Source organism: Lycorma delicatula, chromosome 4 (genome assembly GCF_047948215.1).
Source record: "Lycorma delicatula isolate Av1 chromosome 4, ASM4794821v1, whole genome shotgun sequence".
NCBI lineage: Eukaryota > Metazoa > Arthropoda > Insecta > Hemiptera > Fulgoridae > Lycorma > Lycorma delicatula.
In genome coordinates this window covers 190426229-190447830 of record NC_134458.1, presented here as the reverse complement: position 1 = coordinate 190447830, position 21602 = coordinate 190426229, and the positions used below count along the sequence as shown (strand labels likewise).

At 31.0% G+C, this 21602-nt stretch overlaps 1 protein-coding gene across 5 annotated transcripts in view; it reads left to right on the top strand.

Moving 5' to 3' along the window:
- Positions 1–785: 785 nt before the first annotated feature.
- The window catches only part of LOC142324164 (TAR DNA-binding protein 43-like), a 63090-nt gene continuing 42273 nt past the window's right edge, over positions 786–21602 (top strand). For 3 of the 5 annotated variants that reach the window (XM_075364890.1, XM_075364891.1, XM_075364889.1), the window contains exons 1-2: positions 787–1275; positions 5558–5727. In XM_075364890.1, the coding sequence (XP_075221005.1) occupies positions 1032–1275; positions 5558–5727 (414 nt within the window). In that variant the 5' untranslated portion in view covers positions 787–1031. Of the gene's footprint in view, positions 1276–5557; positions 5728–10953; positions 11224–21602 lie in introns of all 5 variants that reach the window. The other 2 variants (XM_075364888.1, XM_075364887.1) reach the window with 2 other exon arrangements.

Genomic DNA, 21602 nt, shown 5'->3' with positions numbered 1-21602 from the left:
CATAAAATGAGTCCTACTAAACTAAGGTGTATGCATCTATTATAATAAAAGAAAGGTGTTGCCAATGAAATTTATACTTAGATAAGCAGCACTTAAATATTGTTGACTCTATAAAATGCGTTGTGCCAAGATATACATTAATAATTTTGCCAGTAATTACTTAGCTGACTGAGCAAAGTAATACGTTTGCATGATGGAATATACCATTTCATCATTACTAGCTGGTTTCTTAGAATTAATATGACATTAATCGTGTAATTTTTTATTTTATTATAAAAGATTTTGCCGGCTGGCAATCGAAAGTTCTACATATCGGCTGAATGCGATTAATTAAATCTGTTATAAAATGACATCAATATTAATGGCAGTTCCAATAAAGTATTAACTGTACAATCAATTTTGTTGGTACTTTAATTTAAGTAAGTAAAATTAAAGATTTTGAGTATCTGCCAATTCTTAATATATTTCTCAAGCGTATGTTAAGCATATAACTTACACTCGTCCACATTGTAATGTGTAAATACTTGTTACTTTTATGTTATACAGACATCACTGGATATTTATGAGTTTACTCGATATAATTTTTATATTGATAATATTTGTTTAAAAAGGTATGAAAATTGTGAAATTTGAGGTTCATTATGTATATTTATCTGTATCTGTAATATCAGTTTGTTAATTAATAGAATATTAACGCTTTAGTTAAAGTTAATTCAATGTGCAATATTTTTCACAGTGAAATATAATTCCACAGGCAACACACCTGTGTAACATTAACTTCCTCCTTGTATAATGATGAATCCGCCATGTTGTTATAGTGTAGTGTGGAGTGATTGTGTTGTACGTAGTGTAGATGGGAACTGTGGAATTTGTTTGAAGAAATTTGTCTACTTGAATGTTAGTTTAAACTAAGAATAACGATTTAGTGGAATGAATAGATACTAATAGTTGCTTTAAGCTTATTAAGACGTGTAGGAGAACTTTTATTTCTTGTTTCTGGCATAGCGTGGGTATCGTGTAAAACGTAATTGATGAAAATGAGTTCTTATTTGCAAGTTGCTGAAGATGAAGGCGAGGAACCCATAGAATTACCTTCGGAGGATGATGGTACTTTATTACTGTCGACGCTTTCTGCTCAGTTTCCTGGTACGTGTGGTTTGAAATACAGAAATCCAGAGTCGCGTACTATGCGTGGTGTGAGACTAGTAGATGGCCGATTGCATCCTGATGATGATGGTTGGGGAAATAACGTTTTTTACTGCGTTTTCCTAAAAGGTAAGCAATTGACCATTACTACAACCGAATTGAGTATATTTTCATGTAGTTGCTAAATTTTTTTTGTTCACCGTGAAAAGTTTTCTCTCGTGTTGTGTAATAATCACAAATGTAGGTTTTAAGCCGATGTAATGAAACATTGATTTTAAAACTATGATTTAATTGTTTAAACAATTTAATAACTTATAAAAAAACAATTCAGGAGAGAAATTATAGTATTGCCATAGTTAAGATAATTTTTTTTTTAGGATTTGTGTCTTATCCTGTTTGTATTTAGGCGGCTTGTGTATGCGTCTAGTCAGATCACTGACATTTTTCATGCGTTATCACCTGTATGTAACCTTTTTCTTTCTACTCATCTTATTTGAATAGTAATCCCAGTATTTATGATTTGTATATCACATGATTAGTTTGGTAGATTTAATAAATTCTTCGAAAATATGTTCCTACTAAATGACATTCTGTTTAGAAATTTTGATATAGAGTTTATTGAAATAATTGTGGCACTGTGATAATCGGTTTTTCTATTTTGTCCTCAGATAATATAATTAAATTCTGAAATTACTTTTATTTTTGTATTTGTATTTGAACATAGTTGTAAAACTTTACAATTTCAGAATGAAACTGCTTTACATTCTTTTTATTCAGCTCTTTAGTATTATTTATCAAATTGTTTTGTTCATATCAGTTTTTAACAGCCTAAACGATTTCATTGAAATTGTCAACAAAATAGGGCTATTGTCTTAGGTTATTTAGGTTTAGACAATCGTATTTATATTCTGGTGTCATTAAAGTGGATTTGGCTCTAATGCTATTTAATGTATCATAGTTTTGTTTATCATGAAACAAAATTATTGTCATCATCTGTGAACACTTAATATGCATAAGTTCATTTAATTCAATAGATTTATTACATGTCAGTGTTAAGTATGTCAACATCATCTTCATTAGGCTAAAGATTATTGCTGGAAAGAATATGGATATAATATACAATCCATAAACTTTTCTTCATTAACTTCACAAATTAGGCCTGCATAATGTGTGAACATGTTTTTTAGCTGCATATTTTATCTAAGCCCCAATCTCCTAGTTAAAACTATTGTCATATAGTTGCTTGACTGTCTTGTTCTACTGATTTAGCAAAGTTATCAAAGTTGTGTCATAATGAAACTCCATGTTTGAGAAATACTTTCATTTAATTGTTCCTTTTTTCTCTCCTTAGTTTTGTCTTTTTTTAATACATATTTTTTCCCTGTTACAGGATGCTTTTTTCCTATTTCATTTTATTTCTCCTTCACACATTTATTTAAGCCGCTAGCAGTTATGCTCTTCCCAGGCTTAACTTTCATTCTTTTCTTTGGTTTTGGGTGTCCAGACTTGTTATTTTTCTCTCTACTTAAACAGTTATTGAAAGAACACAAATTGTTCACATTAACAATCCTTTCAAGTAATATATGTTCATCTAAGTTACATTCTCGTATGTTTTGTAGACATTAAATTTGACTAACCTAACCTTTCCCACAACCATTTCAATTTAATCTAATGGTGATCTATAGGTAGTCTTGAAATCACCTTTAAGGTAAGAACCAAAAAATTCTAGATGGCAAGATAAGGTTTTTTTTAAATTGCTCAAACTCAGATTATTACCTATTAATTAAATTATAGTAATTTTCAATTATACTTTGCACTGAAAGCTGTTAAAAAAGAAAAACATAATCAATTTATCATTTTACATTTATGAACTTGAAAATGGATTTTATGGTAACTGATTTGAATTAATTGAAACTTTTCAATTGCAATTTTATGGCAGGTTAAAATCTTTAAAAATTACTGGAATAAAATCTTATGTAAATGTAGGAACAAAAGAACACATATTTGGGATATACCTATGTGCCAGCAACAAAATTCTTTAAAGTTAAAAAAAAAAGTGAAACTATTTTAAAATGATGTGACATTTACCTACTGCCCAAAACATCACCAACTGACATATTGAGTTTTGTACCTTTCAGGTGAGGTAAAGTTTATCTCATGAGAAAAAATTAAATTCATATTTTTTTGAAATAAAAACATCTCCAGCTGTAACAAATTAAGTAGTTGGTTTGAAGTGTCAAATTAAGTTTAAATAAGGAAGTTTTAAAAATTTCACTGTAATATTTTAAAGAAATTTTTTTAGCAACAAAATTGGCAGAAATTAGTATATTGTAAATTTTTGGTAGATTTATTATTTTTCTACCCCTGCATGATTTAACTTCTGAAAATACAGACAAAGATTCTTGGTTTCTGTAAATGTCTGTCTACTCTTGTAGTAAGTTTTGTTATCAAGGAAATGATGGTTTTATCTTGTCAGATTAAATATTACATGCTTCAGTGTGAAGGGAAATTTTAATTTAAGTTTAAAGTAATCTTATTAGTCTCATAACCACTAATTTCTTTATGCTATATGTAACTAGATGTTAGATATTTATTACTGATAAATAATTATGTATTATGGACTGCCTTTTCAATGAAAACATGCTTTGAGTCTAGCAGATCCAGTTCTGTAATTTGTAAAATGTTATCGTCTTTCAAGTATAGATTGGCAGAAGGTTTTTTGCAGATAGTACAATTGTGGAGATTCTTCGTTGTTTATTCTGAATATTCCCTTTTTTCATTATGAAGTTTAGCTATTACTGTCACTGCTTATTTTTTAGATTTTATCATTGGAAACTTTTATCACCCTTTTTATTTCTTGTGTTATTTTAATTTGAGTTTGATTTATTGAAACTGTTGCATAAATTGTTTTATGGACAAATTTATCATTAGTATGTAAAGACTTAGTTTTTTTTTTTAAAGAAGCCACTACTATTGCAATTTATTTTCTTAGTGTAGTTGGTTTCATAATGTAGAAGGTTCAATGTGTCATGGGACTGGACTTTTATTATGTGGTTGTTCGTATATACTACTCAGAATAAGCAGATCATACAAGCTGATTTTTTCTATTATTTTCATTGTCCTAATTAGAATATTCTCTCATGCCTGTAATTTAAGATTTTTTCCCTATATTTATTTTTGAAGCTCTAGTTTGGGGTCTTTTCTGCTTTCCCCCACGATTGTTTTTTTATATTACGTATTAGTAATTGCTTGTGTTATAATTATACAGTATTTGGAGGTATTTGCAGAGGAATTATAATTAACCAAACCTAACTTTCTTTTTCCTGTTTGCCCTCTGGGAATTACCGTCTGATATTACTTCAGATGATAAATGAGGATGATATCTAAGATTGTAAGTGAAGTGCAGTCTAGTACAGTCTCAGGTTGACCATTTCTGAAATGTGTGGTTAATTGAAACCCAACCATCACTGATATTCACGATCTAGTATTCAAATCTGTATGAAAGTAACTGCCTTCACCAGGACTTGAATGCTGTAATTCTCAACTTCCAAATAAGCTGATTTGCGAAGACGCGTTCACCACTAGACCAACCTGGTGGGTCAACCAAAAACTTAACCCATGCACGTTAGTCAAGTTAGCACGCGTAGGCTAAGTTTGGTTAGATTATATTTATAATTGTAAGCATATAATTATAGCATGAGCAAAATTACTAATATGTAAAGTAAAAAAAAAAAACAAAACATTGTGGGAGAAAACAGAAAACACCTCCCTAGTTTGTCAGCTAACATAAATGATACTTTGTGTTCATCAAAATTTTCCAATTTTAGTCATAAGTTTTTATTAACTTAAATTGTATATATCCATTAAAAAATTCTATTTCAAAATTTGTTGTATCCTTTTCTTTAAAGCTCTTCTGTATGGTGTTAGTATATTTATTTTATTACTTGCTCTGTATTTGTTTTATTGTTAATTAAAATTAAATATTTGTAAATAAAACAATATATTGGAAAAAAAAGAAATACATAAAATTAAAGAAAACTTGAAATAATGTCGCTTTAACAATAAATTTTTTTTATTCCAGTACACATACAATATATTAGAACATTGAAATTTTGAAAATTGCTTGGATACACACATCCTTAGAAGTGGTATGAAAATTTCCTTTTCTTGTTCTGCTTATTACAAAGATATGAGCAATGCAAAGTAAAATTCAACTTAACGTAATTATAGTTGGTCATAAAATTCAAATAATTGTATTGACATGGACATTAATTTACTCATGCTTACACCCCTTTTTTATTAGCCTACTTGTCACAAAATTTATGAATGCATTGTAATCAGTTGCCCAGAGCATAAGAATGATCTTATTAAAAATTTATTTATTATCGGATACTTTATTTATGCTTTTCAGAAAACAAAAGAAAGTCTGATGACCATTTGGAAAATTCTACAGCAAAAACAAAAAGGATGGAAACAAAAATGAAGTGCACAGATTTGATTATTCTTGGATTGCCGTGGAAAACTTCTGAACAGCAGTTGAGAGAATATTTTGAGTCATTTGGTGAAGTTTTAATGGCACAGGTAGGCTGTTTATGTTGTACTTTGTTAAGGGAATCATAAGGGAATCACAAGAGGTTTATTTAATTTTTGTATTGTGATCTTTAATTTGTCGTGATAACATGTACTAAAACGTAATTACTATAACAATATTTACATTTCTTAACAATTGAATAACATCATAAATATAATTTTGTTTTATGAATTGCTATTGCTGAGTCTCTTGTAGGTGGCCTACTCCTTCAATATTAAATTAAATATGTTAAGTAATTTAAAGTTTAACTTATTTAGAACAGTCATTAGACCTGCAAAAGATTTATTTCAGTTGTGGAGTAAATTTAATCTATCATTGTAAATACACTTTACACATTTTTAACAGAAAAGACACCATTAAAAAGTCTTTTCTGTAATTTAAATTTACTCTTTCTGTAAATAAACATTTAGCCTTCCTAAATTTGAAACCTAAGCAAGTACTACGTTGGTCAAACTCTCACATTGCTTGGTATGAAAGGCAGGTTCTACTTTAAGAAATATGATTTTCTAAATTTCCTGATTGTGAAAAAAAAGTTTCTAAGCCAGTTATGTGTAGAAGAAAAAATATATTACACTATGTGGCAGTAGTATTACTTTGCCTGAGTGTGTTAAAATTCAACTTGCAGCTTAGTATTTTGACCTTTTCCATTTTTGGGTTTATACTGGTTTTTCTTTTACCACTAATAATACAGGTCAACAGTAAAAAAAAATTTAGAACCGAGATAAAAGTAGGTGAATAAGAATGTGTTTTTTATGCTGAATCTTAAAATGAAATCAGTTTTTCTTTTATCACCCTCAGATTTTTAGTTATGATCTTTTAAAATATTGAGAAACTTCTCAGATTCATGAGATGAATCACAGATTCATCTCATAAATACAAGAATTCTCTGCAAATACAAGTCTAGGTTGCTCAGTTCTGCTTGTGTGATAAAGTGAGAGTTCAGTATTTGATTCTTCTGGAATGTAATTAATATCTATTGAAGTTGATTATTCATAGACTGAGCGTTGTAGGGAATCAGAAATTTCTTACCAAGAAATTGGAGCAATCTGAATCTGTAAATCAACACCATGAAGTACTGGTCTCAAAGCTGAATGAAGATTTGGGTATTCAATACTGATTTTATTGTTGGAATTGAAACCAGTTGCATTTGTTGCAGAAAAATATCAGTCATCATAATGGTTAGTAGGAATCTTCAGTAACAATCTTCTTCATTGCCAAATCAGGTACACCAAAAGGCAAATGCTCTTTCTTTCCTTAAATGCTTTTCTTTAACCACTGGGTTAGTTTAACTTAGCAATTAATGATTGCTACAAGTGGAGCCCAGGATTTATCTTGTCTCCCAAGGGACAGTCAAATCTTTATGTTCAATAAAATAATACAAAAAGTTGTTTTGTCATATAAATCTTTCACTAAATTTATGTCACCGCTTATGAAACAATCTTTGTAACGTGTGTGTGTGTGATAAAAACCACTACCACAACTAAACAACACAGCAAGTCATACTAATAGCTGAATTCATTCTGAAGAAAATTTCATTACGTTGAATTACTTATTACTCGACTTGTACATGTCTCTACATGACTGGCTTGACATGAAATGACATCATTTGACTGTTATGTGTCAGATATAGGTCTAACTAATGTTTACAAAATTTAAACTTTTAAAATAGGGAATATAATCTAATGGGTAATATAAATGCTTGCAGTATAGGTACTGATTAAGTAGTGGAAAAGTGTGGCCAGAGCATATATAATGAAAGAAAAAGGCTTATTGATTGCCTTAAAGAGAATAAAATGTCCACATAATAGATACTTAAAAACCATAAAAGAAAAATCTAAGCATGGAAATTATAAGAGGTAAAATTGTGTATTGACTATGTAAATGAACACAAATTTAAAAACATTAACAAGAAACCTGGATTAACATAAGCTAAGGTACTTACATATTAACGCCACCGCAGCTACAGCTTTATTTTAAAACAAAGTAGTCAATTGGATTTCGGTGGAAAATGGGCCGATGTAGAGTTTAACATAAATAAATATTTATTTTATAAATATAATTTAACCAAACTCAACCTACGCTCGCTTTGCTCACTAACCTTGACTAATTAACACTGTAATTTTTTGAGTATTTATTTAATAAATTCAGTAATTAAAATTATTTATTATTTAAATAATCAAATTGCAATTGTTACTGAATTTATTAAATAAATACTCAAAACATTACGGTGTTAATTAGTCAAGGTTAGCGAGCATAGGTCAAGTTTGGTTAAATTATATTTATAAAATAAATAAATAAATATAAATAACCATTTATATTCTGTTTGGGACCATTTTCCACTGAAATCCGATTGACTACTTTGTTTTTAAATAAAGCTGTAGCTGCGGTGGCGTTAATACGTAAGTACCTAAGCTAAAATTCAGAGTGTTCATACTAAGAATTTAAACCTTATTTATTTACAGTGTTAGGTAGGAAAGCCATTCCAAATTATTGAAATTCTTAATTTGTAAAACTTATTCAGACTTTGAGGACAGACAACCTGAAGTACAAGGAGATAATGCTGCTACCACCGTAGAATAAATATTTTTAGTAATTCAGTGGATTTGAACAAGAGGTTGTAATACTTCTATTTTCAACTTCAACTCTGTGTTGAATTTTTTATGATTTCACATGCCATTATAATCTCAAAGTCTCATACTTCTTACTCAAGGAGTTAACTAACTAACAGTATATAAAAAAATCAATACAAAACTTAGTGAATGCATGAGTTAAAGTACGGTTACTTTTAACATTAGTTGAAAAAAAAAATACATGAATGAATATTGGGAAATATTACCCAAAATAACAAGTTTTAAAACATATTAGAGTTGAAAAAATTTCAAACAGAAATTTTTATGAAATTTTATTATGAACATAATTTAGCTTATTTTGTGATAAATTAAGCTGAAGAAAAATCTATTACTAATATCACCTGTTTATTATGACATTAAAGTTAGAATGTAACATTAAAAAAAAAGCTCTAATTTTGAATAGTACACTCAATCAAACATTTTAAGTTATGTTGTAATACTACACTATAATATATACTGCATACAAAAAAAAGTTTAGTATGTGATGATTAATTCTTAAGGTGTTGCAAAAGTACAAGTGTAAATATTTGTGTATATCAACGGTATTTAACTGTGCTGTGATTGATGTGCGGCTAAGAGATAAATTGGGCAATAGTTTTTATTGTGTCCAGAGTAATTGTCTGGTGTGTTTTTAATATGAAGTAACGAAATATATTCGTTTTTCTTCAGTTTAATTTTGATTTTAGTCTGATTAAAGAGGGGGAATTGTTCAAAATAGTAAGAATTCTAAATTATCCGCATGTGAAATAGGAAGGTTTTATTGTAAACAAAATCTAGGAAAATCAATCGTGCTTGTAAAATAAATACTAGGAATAGAACAGTGACTCTTCATTAAGGGAAGAAGGCAATGATCGAGAGAAAATAAATGGAGGTAAGAAGATAAATGTGAAGGGTGAGGAAGGTAGGCTCAATAAAAATTGAATGATGAATTAAAGAGATATAAAATGCAAAAGTGGCCGGCAGATTAATGTTGCTCAGACAGTGAAAGAAAAGAATTATACATATTAAAGTATAAAAAAGTAAAAGCAGTAATGAGTGGTAAATGGAGGAAGAACTGGCCAGAAAAGATGGCAGAGTATTATGCAGAGAGGTAGAGATACTTAAAGAAAGAAATATCTGCACAGGATCTATTCTATATTATTAAAATAAAAAGCCAGTTAGTCTGTTTATAAATTCAGAATGAAGTAGAAGAGGTTATAGTAGAAGCAACAATCCTAAAGTTGAAAGTTGTACAAGCATATGTAGAATTGAAAAGTTATGGAGAGTGATGAGCTGTCAGTAAAATTATTAAATGTGTTATACGTGTAATTTAAATACAATTATATATACAATCTAACTATATTTTATGATATTATCACATGCTCATGGTTCAACAAGGATATTGGGGGATAGCGCATAAAAGAATTTATTACTCTTAAATAACTTATACAAAATAGCAATTCGTATTAAACACTAAGTAATAATAATTAAATTATGAATTCTAAAATACAATTATGATGTACTATACACTTTAAAATTAATACAAACTAATATGGAATTAACAGTAAGATAAAATTGAAAAATCAACAATTCACTAAATTCAAGTATTATTCACTTTTAGTGTTTACAAAAGAATTACACTACACTTTGTAAATGAATAGAATTCAACCGCCGTCCAAAATGGAATACTGGGGACATTCTTCACTTGTTTGTTACCAAACACTTATTCTAACTGCCCCTGCACATTGTGATCACTTTTATTGCACACTGAATTAAACTTGAAAAACTGTCACCATGCTGGTCCTCGGCAGTATTTTTTATCTCTTAACTTGCAATACCAATATCTGACTTGTCCTTTTGATTGTTCAAGTATGATAATGTCCATTTTCCATAGCTTCTACACTTTTAAGTTCTTTTCTAGAAAGAACCTGTTTGTCTTGTAAATTCTATATTCATTTTCTCTCTTTATGGGGAAGCTTCTGTACAATGTATTAATATAATTAATAATTATGTTTTGTGGCCATATGGTACTTGTTTTAGACCCCCTCACTAATTAATATTTTTAAATTAAATCTTTTGTTTAACAATTATTGTTTTGTAAAAAACAATTTTTATTTTACACAATTAATATTACAATTTTATATTTTCATTTGATTTCTATTATTAACTATTATTATTGAATATTTATTTCAATAATTATTTATTAACATTCAGCATATATGCTAATGTGTAACTACTAGAGAATTGAATAAAATATTTCATAGACAAAGGCTTCAACTATAATAAAAATTCTAAGAAATGAAAGATTACTAAGAATACACTCCAGTGTTAATGTTTGTTTACGCCATTGTGTAAAGCTGCATTATTTTCAATGAATTCAAAGCTAGGGTTGGGTCTTGTTGTTTGTTACAGGCTTGGTAAATTTAGGCAGTCATTTCAAAATATTTATCAAATATTTAATTTTGTTTTATAATTATTATACAATGTAACAAATAATTTATACTTTTGATAAATTATCTGATACTTTTGTGATATATGGAACGCTTTGCCCCTGAACATAAAAATGTAGTCATCAAAAAACAACATTTATCCTGTTTTATTTTCCAGATAAGTTGTGCTTTGGATCATACGAGCCTTTTTTTGCACATAGCTGTGTTAGAAGCTGCTTTTTAGCTGGTCAACAAGGTTTTCAACTGCAAGAAGTTGAAATCTATTTCCTTTATTATAAATTCAAGACCCACAGAACAAAAAAATAAGAAAGTATGATTTTGTATTAAAAAAAGGAAATAAACTTTCACAAAACACTATTTAAAACATGAAAATTGATCAATAACCAAAGGAAAATAATCTCTTATAACATGGACAACTTAAAGAACGGTATGGTCAAGCATTATTATTTTTTTTTTTTTGTCTTCAGTCATTTGACTGGTTTGATGCAGCTCTCCAAGATTCCCTATCTAGTGCTAGTCGTTTCATTTCAGTATACCCTCTACATGCTACATCCCTAACAATTTGTTTTACATATTCCAAACGTGGCCTGCCTACACAATTTTTCCCTTCTACCTGTCCTTCCAATATTAAAGCGACTATTCCAGGATGTGGCCTATAAGTATGTCTCTTCTTTTAACTATATTTTTCCAAATACTTCTTTCTTCATCTATTCGCCGCAATACCTCTTCATTTGCCACTTTATCCACCCGTCTGATTTTTAACATTCTCCTATAGCACCACATTTCAAAAGCTTCTAATCTTTTCTTCTCAGATACTCCGATCGTCCAAGTTTCACTTCCATATAAAGCGACACTCCAAACATACACTTTCAAAAATCTTTTCCTGACATTTAAATTAATTTTTGATGTAAACAAATTATATTTCTTACTGAAGGCTCGTTTAGCTTGTGCTATTAGGCATTTTATATCGCTCCTGCTTCGTCCATCTTTAATAATTCTACTTCCCAAATAACAAAATTCTTCTACCTCCATAATCTTTTCTCCTCCTATTTTCACATTCAGTGGCCCATCTTTGTTATTTCTACTACATTTAATTACTTTTGTTTTGATCTTGTTTATTTTCACGCGATAGTTTTTGCGTAGGACTTCATCTATGCCGTTCATTGTTTCTTCTAAATCCTTTTTACTCTCGGCTAGAATTACTATATCATCAGCAAATCGTAGCATCTTTATCTTTTCACCTTGTACTGTTACTCCGAATGTAAATTGTTCTTTAACATCATTAACTGCTAGTTCCATGTAAAGATTAAAAAGTAACGAAGATAGGGAACATCCTTGTCGGACTCCCATTCTTATTAGGGCTTCTTTCTTATGTTCTTCAATTGTTATTGTTGCTGTTTGGTTCCTGTACATGTTAGCAATTGTTCTTCTATCTCTGTATTTGAACCCTAATTTTTTTAAAATGCTGAACATTTTATTCCAATCTACGTTATCGAAAGCCTTTTTCTAGGTCTATAAACGCCAAGTATGTTGGTTTGTTTTTCTTTAATCTTCCTTCTACTATTAATCTGAGGCCTAAAATTGCTTCCCTTGTCCCTATACTTTTCCTGAAACCAAATTGGTCTTCTCCTAACACTTCTTCCACTCTCCTCTCAATTCTTCTGTATAAAATTCTAGTTAAGATTTTTGATGCATTACTAGTTAAACTAATTGTTCTGTGTTCTTCACATTTATCTGCCCCTGCTTTCTTTGGTATCATAACTATAACACTTTTTTTGAAGTCTGATGGAAATTCCCCTTTTTCATAAATATTACACACCAGTTTGTATAATCTATCAATCGCTTCCTCACCTGCACTGCGCAGTAATTCTACAGGTATTCCGTCTATTCCAGGAGCCTTTCTGCCATTTAAATCTTTTAATGCTCTCTTAAATTCAGATCTCAGTATTGTTTCTCCCATTTCATCATCCTCAACTTCCTCTTATTCCTCTATAAAACCATTTTCTAATTCATTTCCTCCGTATAACTCTTCAATATATTCCACCCATCTATCGACTTTACCTTTCGTATTATATATTGGTGTACCATCTTTGTTTAACACATTATTAGATTTTAATTTATGTACCCCAAAATTTTCCTTAACTTTCCTGTATGCTCCGTCTATTTTACCAATGTTCATTTCTCTTTCCACTTCTGAACACTTTTCTTTAATCCACTCTTCTTTCACCAGTTTTCACTTCCTGTTTATAGCATTTCTTAATTTCCGATAGTTCCTTTTACTTTCTTCATCACTAGCATTCTTACATTTTCTACGTTCATCCATCAGCTGCAATATATCTTTTGAAATCCATGGTTTTCTACCAGTTCTCTTTATTCCGCCTAAGTTTGCTTCTGCTGATTTAAGAATTTCCTTTTTAACATTCTCCCATTCTTCTTCTACATTTTCTACATTATCTTTTTTACTCAGACCTCTTGCGATGTCTTCCTCAAAAATCTTCTTTACCTCCTCTTCCTCAAGCTTCTCTAAATTCCACCGATTCATCTGACACCTTTTCTTCAGGTTTTTAAACCCCAATCTACATTTCATTATCACCAAATTATGGTCGCTATCAATGTCTGCTCCAGGGTAAGTTTTGCAGTCAACGAGTTGATTTCTAAATCTTTGCTTAACCATGATATAATCTATCTGATACCTTGCAGTATCGCCTGGCTTTTTCCAAGCGTATATTCTTCTATTATGATTTTTAAATTGGGTGTTGGCAATTACTAAATTATACTTCGTGCAAAATTCTATAATTCGGTCCCCTCTTTCATTCCTTTTGCCCAGCCCGTATTCACCCACTATATTTCCTTCCTTGCCTTTTCCAATGCTTGCATTCCAATCTCCAACTATTATTAAATTTTCATCTCCTTTTACGTGTTTAATTGCTTCATCAATCTCTTCTTCCTCCTCTATGAATCATGAGACCTTGCCGTTGGTGAGGGGGCTTGAGTGCTCAAGGATACAGAGTAGCTGGACCGAAGGTGCAACCATATCGGAGAGGTATCTGTTGAGAGCCAGACTAAGGAATGATTCCTGAAAGAGGGCAGCAGCTCTTTCAGTAGTTGTTAGGGGCGTGAGTCAGGACGACTTAAACGGCCGTATCAACATCACTCAGTCCTCTGAGTACTGCGCAGCTGAAAGCAATGGAAAACTACAGCTGCTTTTTTTCCAAGAAAATGTGGCTCTCTGCATTTTCACATAGCAATAATGGAGGCGCCTTCCTTGGTAAAATATTCCGGATGTAAAATAGTCCCCCATTCGGATCTCTGAGTGGGGACTACTAAGGAAGGGGTCACAAGAAAATTAAAAAATAACATTCTACGAGTCGGAGCGTGGAATGTTAGAAGCTTGAAAAAGGTTGGTAGGCTAGAAAATTTAAAAAGGGAAATGGGTAGGACAAATGTGGGTATAGTAGGAATTAGTGAGGTTCGGTGGGATGAGGAAGGCGACTTTTGGTCAGGTGATTTTAGAGTAATTAACTCAGCGTCAAATAATGGGCAGGCAGGAGTAGGTTTCGTGATGAACAAGAGGATAGGGAGGAGAGTGGAGTATTTCAAGACGCATAGCGATAGAATCATTGTAATAAGGATAAAATCAAAACCTAAACCGACAACGATTGTTAACGTCTATATGCCTACAAGCGCCCATGATGATGATGAGGTAGAGTGTGTATACGAAGAGATTGATGAAGCAATAATAATTACATGAAACAAAAAAAGACACGGTATTTCCTTTAAATACAAATGAATTGAACCGTCCCAAGCTTTTAAATATTTGGCCTAATTTTATAAAATCACGATGAAATTATATTTAACACTTTCAGCGCCAGGCATATACGTCAGTGTTATTGCAGTAGCTTCATATTTGGCCACACAGTGTTATTCAACTTGAAAATGAAAATGAATCTCCACTTGAATGTAAGTCCATTCGAAATGATTTTTAAACGAATGAATTATCCAATTTTAAGGGGTTGTAAATTGGTAAAACCCCCCAAATTACAAAATAATTTTATCGTTATATTTTTGGACAATCTAATGTTTTAAGTAGATTTTATAAGGAAGCTACTTATTGTAGTGGATATATGATTAGAATTCCGGAAAATTTCGACATATTTTCCCATTTCAGATTTTCCAGACCCTAAAACCATCGTCAGCTCAAAAGTTGATATTATTATTATTATTATTATGCTTTTACAGCCAACATGGGACCACTTAAGTCAATTTTAGTTGGATCTTTTCTGAGAAAAGCGTGTTATTTTACTCTTCCGAGCTGCCCAGTATTTCTTCATCCGTTCAGATCTTGCTTTCTTTTCTTCATCCGTAAACACCCTCTTCGTTGTATTTTGTCGTTTGTCTGTCTTTTGTTTAAATCTAATGCTTTTATCTTTTAGCTTTGTAATTTTCCAGTTTTATTCTGTAGGTCGGTCAGGGAAATTCCCAATTCTTTCATATCTTCTCTAATTTCTTTGATCCATCCTACTTCTAGCTTTTGGAACCAGAGCTTTTCAATGATATTTCTTGACGGTCTTGTTTTCGGTGTCCTTATGAGATGACCGAAGAAAGAGATTCTTTTTTTTCGCATAGTATCAGTAACAGGCTCTATTTCTCGATACACCACCTCATTTGCCACAATCCACCATCGGCCTTCTTTTTGGTGTTTTTTTATCGATACACGTTCTGACAATTCTCCTCTCTATTTTCAGAATTTTTTCAATTTGGTTTTTCTGAGTGATTTTGAAAAGGGTCTCGCTTCCGTAGGTGACTTCTGGCTGTACTACAGTTTTATAATGTTTAAGTTTTGTTTTAGCAGAAAGGCATTTTTTGTTATATGTTCACCGAGTTAATTTTTGGGATTTAATCATTTTATTTGTCCTGTTTTGCCTTGTCACTTTTTCATTTAAATTATAAGTTATTATTTCCCCTAGATATTTAAATTGTATTACTATTTTAATTTTCTGATCGTTTACCGTAATGTGCTCTATTACCAGAGGATCTATGGCCATCAGTTCAGTTTTTTCGAAAGAGATATGAAGCCCTATCTTTTGTGCTAGGTTTTGAAGGCTCATGATTTGTGTTTTGGCTTCTTGAATATTATTTTCTAAAAGAGCGAGGTCATCTGCAAATCCTAGGCGATTTAGTGTGATGGAGTTTTTCTTAGTACCCATTTTTATATTTTTGGGATTTATTTCATACCATTTTCTCATGACAAATTCGAGGGTGCAGTTAAAAAGGAGTGGTGAGAGGCCGTCTCCTTGCCTCAATCCAGTTTTTATGTAGAAGGGTTGACAGAGTTCACCTCTGAATTTCACTCTGGACTGGGTATCGGTTAAAGTTAATTTTATCATGTTTACGAGTTTAGGGTGAAGGCCCAGGTTTCTCAGAATATTCAGCATGGATGGTCGGTGTATACAATCATAGGCCCTTTTAAAGTCGACGAAGGTGATTATTAGTTGTTTTTTCCGTCTTTTATATAAGTCCATCATAAGTTTTAGGGATATTATTTGCTCCGGGCAACCTCTCCATGGCCTAAATGCCCCTTGGTATTCCCCAAGTTCCAGTTCAAGTTGGTCTTTGCATCGGTTGTATTGATTCTCGACAGGATTTTGTATGTGCAATCCAGGAGAGATATGCCTCTGTAGTTTTCAGGATTAGTTTTATCCCCTTTTTTATGTAATGGATGGATGAGGGCTGTGGTCCAGTGTTCTGGAAGTTTTTCTTCGTTCCATATTTTCACGAGGCATAGATGTAGGGAAGTTTTGACTGAATAAACTGATGAGTGTTTCCAGAGTTCTGCGAAAAGCTGGTCTTCTCCGCTTGCTTTGTAGTTTTTCAAAAGTTGATATATATATATGTATAGTGTTTCTAAGATGGTGGGCTGGCTATACATTTTCGTAAACAAAAAATATCCTTTGAAAAAATTACGATTTTTCCTTCTTTCTCCCCCTGTCGGCCATTTTGTTATTTTTATATAAAAATTAGTATCTCGAGTTCGGATAGACAGTAAAGAAAAAATGCAACTCGATAAAGTTTCTTATGCGAATGTATTCACGTCCAATAAGAAAGGGAAAACTGACTGGATTCCGTACATAGCGCTGTTTAACAAATTTCTATTTTTATATTATATAAATCGATGCTTATTTCTTCGTTTAACCACTACAGGCTCAATGACCAAACTTAAAATTCTTGTTTTTTTTTTTAATATGACAGTGAAGTAGATGAATATTATCGTACGTAAAAAATTAACGGGATTCGTATCCAGAACCTTTCGGATATAAGTCAGTTACGGTGATACATTTAATCTGATAAAGTAAAATGAAATGTACATTTTTTGTCAACCGGAATGGTAGTACTAAAAAAATAAACAGAAAATTGCGTCCTGTTGCCATTGTAAAACGTATTATCTGTTGACTGTTAACCGCCTCAATTGACCTGAGTTTCTAATGCAGTAAAATTTCTGTAAAAAAAATAATCTTCCCTTACATTTTTGGGTCGATGAAATCAAAAGAATGGAACCGCGTTGTACAAAAAATATTTTGTTAAATTTTGAGGCTGTTGCGTAATTAAAGAATAATGGAGGACGCGCGCGCGCGCACACACACACACACATTATTTTTATATAACTTACTCATATATATTGTTAAAACATTGAGGGTGACATTTCATCTGAATTCCTTCCTTTTGTACAGTAAATAATTCTGGGTTCGATTTCCGTTTACGCTTGGCGTTATCTTACATTTTTATCAAAATTCAAACGTGAAAAAAAAATAATGTAAAAAAAATGCTTGAGTAGTAAGTAACGTTTGCGGCATCCGTGGCGTGAATGGTAATGTCTTGGCCTTTTATCCTGAAGTCCCGGGTACGAATCCCGGTCAGGCATGGCATTTTCACACGCGACAAAATTATCATTTCATCTCATTCTGTTAAGTAATACGTAACGGTTGGCTCTGACGAAAAGAAAAAATGTATATACTTTGTTTGTATGTTGTCAATTCGAGTAAAATAAATTAATAAAAAAAAAGAATGGTTGAAAATATTATTTTAATTTAGTGCGAGATAACTCGGCTACGTGCTGTCTACAATCCTGTTGCTAAGAGAGGTTATTAACCTTCTCTATCAAACAACTGTGTCCAAGGTTAAACTGCAGCTGCCGTCCCGTACACGCGCATGTGCGTAAAGCGCATTTTAACAAAATTCATAACTAACGAATTTACAATACTGAATAAAATAAAGCCGTTCGGTTCATTACTTTTTCACACCCTCCGGCCTTTTTATTTTACTTCTTTTTTTTTTTTTTAATTTTATGCACAGTACTTTTGAACGAAACTGTTAAATAATATAAAACTGTGTTCTGAGTGTTCAAGTATATTGTTAACGTTTTTTAATATTTATTAACATTAAGTACGTAATTTTGTGCTGAAACCGAGAATCGAAATCGCGACTTTCAACTTGTCATTCTTTTTTTAATAGGTGATACCTAAATAAGTATTTTTAAAATCGAGAATCGACCCCGAAATAATCGAAATAAAAAAACACACGCGATAGAAAGTGAAAAGTGTGAAATTTTATAGGATGTGATTTTTAGTAAATTAAAAAAATAATTAAACAATTTAAAAATATTTTAAAAAAATGCAACTTTGCGTTTTCTCATAAGCATTATACGTATGTAATTATTGAGAAAATACTAATTCTATTTACACTCGAGAACTGAACCCGAGACTCTCAGTTTACTCTTATTTTTTAAATGTGAAACCTGGCTAAACAAACTGTGATCCGGTGTCCAAATCGAGAATCAAATCCGTGACTTTCAGTATATCAGTCAGTCTCTACCGCGTTACCGAGGTGACTAAATCGATTATAAAAATGCGTGTTAGCGTGTTTGTGTTCGCCCGCGTGTTGTGAAATACAGTAGTCTGCTTTTTATTACCTACATTAAACAGATGTTCCTGTTTTTTTTTCTCTCTTTTCTTTGCTGATTAGTTACTAAATACGATATGATCTAAGTTGTAAAATTGTGTTCAGATCCCCTGACAGAGAATCGAACCCGACACCTTTGGTGTAGCAAGCAAGCACGCTACTTTCTATGACACAAATCTGTCGACATATGATTTTTATTTTTAATTACACTATTATGTATTTTAAACTGTTGTTTTTATATTACAAATAATAGGAGTATTTAGTAAAAAAGAAAAAATTATAAACGGACTTTCACTATTATTTTTTTTATGTCCAAGTGCAGTTATAAATATTGCGAGTGTAAATTATATCCGTAAATTGAATATTAGGTAAAACGAAATAACTGAAAAGCTTATCATTACCGTTTGGGTTTCGTTGGTTACGTTCCTTTGTTAACGTGTACGAAGGTTTAAGCGAAAATTTGGTTTCAATTATTATTTTGTATAATTATAAAAAAAAAATGAATATGAGCCTGAAAAAAAATTAATCCGAAAAAAAATTAATATTCAACTTTCGGTGTCGGTCGGTTGTTATGAGAAGTGAGAAGCGTGCAGTGTAGGAAATACTTTTTCATAATTTATTTTCTGTGGCAGTTGAATAGTTTGTTGTTTTGTCTAGACGCTACGTCATCTGCAGGGGTGGGGAGCGACAGAATGACGATTATGAAATGTAACGGTCAGTCCGGGTTTGTTAGAAAAAGATTACAGATGGCGCTCCGGTACGCTGTTCAATTTTGATCCTTGCGTCTGCGGTCACTCTTGATTTATTATCAACAATTATTATTTCTTACACATTGTTTTAGATAGGTGACCTTCATTTTTGGTTGCGGTAAGATGTTTTTTATATTATTTTAATATAATTTAAAATAAGTATTCTTTTTGTTGTCCTGGTGTATCCATACTTATGTAATGGATTTTAGAATACAATTTGCACTGTCCTATTTTTACAAAATATCATATCCATTTATATCATATCATTTTTTAATATCATATTTTTTTTTAATATCATATTTTTTTTTAATATCGTATCCAAGCATTTCTAATATTGTTTTCTATTTATAATACCGGCGAAGTAGTATCCCAAAAATAAACAAACAGAAATGAAACAAATTACACGGTTATAAAATTTAGGTTAATCGGCCAATCCATAATTAACCAAGGAAATAAAGTTATCGCACAATCTAACCGTACTGTACTCGTGAGGTAAGCAAAATACGGTTAATGTGTAAAAACAATTATTTTAGATGATTTAAAATCTGTGCCATCGATGCGGTGATATATTAAATTAATTTCTAAGTTTTGCTTTTTTCAATTACCGAGCCATATTTGTAGTTCATAAAATGATATTGCCCTTGTAACCTAGAAAAATAATTTATTAAAATATGTCAAGTTCATCCATTACAACTTTTTAATTAAATTGTAGAATATAATACAAAAATTATTTATTTCCATTTTTTTATTTACAAAGACACTACTAAAAAATTCATCACCTTAATTTGACCTGACAATACTTCTAAAGAAGAGAGGCAGCGATACATTTTTGTTAGTCTAACAATCTCTTTTTCGTTGATGTTTTTTTCTTTGATTCATAAAAACTATAATTTTTTAATTTATAAAATATTTAATAAAGAACAAAATCATTATCAAACTATAAAGGAATATTTATGTTGGAATTACCAATAAAAATAGTACGTATTTTACACAAGTAATCCATTTTAAATACTTAAAAATGTTTAATTTGTAACTCGCCAGTTTGATTTTTTCTACAAAATTGTTGATCATTTTAGGAAAAAAAGATTAGGATAACTTTTGTTTTTAATTTTGTAAAACTGGTAGAGTAACTGTCTGATATAGTCTTAATTACTGTATATTCCACACAGACTGGAGACTGTGTGTAATACACAGTTTCCTGAAGATAGAACTCATTAATTTGTTACATTCTTTCTTATGATTGGAAAATTCAATTTCCCATGGTGATGTTCAATAATAATTAAATTATGAATGAACGAAAATATTATTTTAGAGTTTTCTTCACTACATTGAAACTGGATTTGTAATTTACATTAACACCATAACCTATAAAATATTTGTGTAATTTAGTTTTACTTGGTTTTTGGCCATATTTCTTCTTTTTTTTTTTGTCTTCAGTCATTTGACTGGTTTGATGCAGCTCTCCAAGATTCCCTATCTAGTGCTAGTCGTTTCATTTCAGTATACCCTCTACATCCTACATCCCTAACAATTTGTTTTACATATTCCAAACGTGGCCTGCCTACATAATTTTTTCCTTCTACCTGTCCTTCCAATATTAAAGCGACTATTCCAGGATGCCTTAGTATGTGGCCTATAAGTCTGTCTCTTCTTTTAACTATATTTTTCCAAATGCTTCTTTCTTCATCTATTTGCCGCAATACCTCTTCATTTGTCACTTTATCCACCCATCTGATTTTTAACATTCTCCTATAGCACCGCATTTCAAAAGCTTCTAATCTTTTCTTCTCAGATACTCCGATCGTCCAAGTTTCACTTCCATATAAAGCGACACTCCAAACATACACTTTAAAAAATCTTTTCCTGACATTTAAATTAATTTTTGATGTAAACAAATTATATTTCTTACTGAAGGCTCGTTTCGCTTGTGCTATTCGGCATTTTATATCGCTCCTGCTTCGTCCATCTTTAGTAATTCTACCTCCATAATCTTTTCTCCTCCTATTTTCACATTCAGTGGTCCATCTTTGTTATTTCTACTACATTTCATTACTTTTGTTTTGTTCTTGTTTATTTTCATGCGATAGCTTTTGCGTAGGAC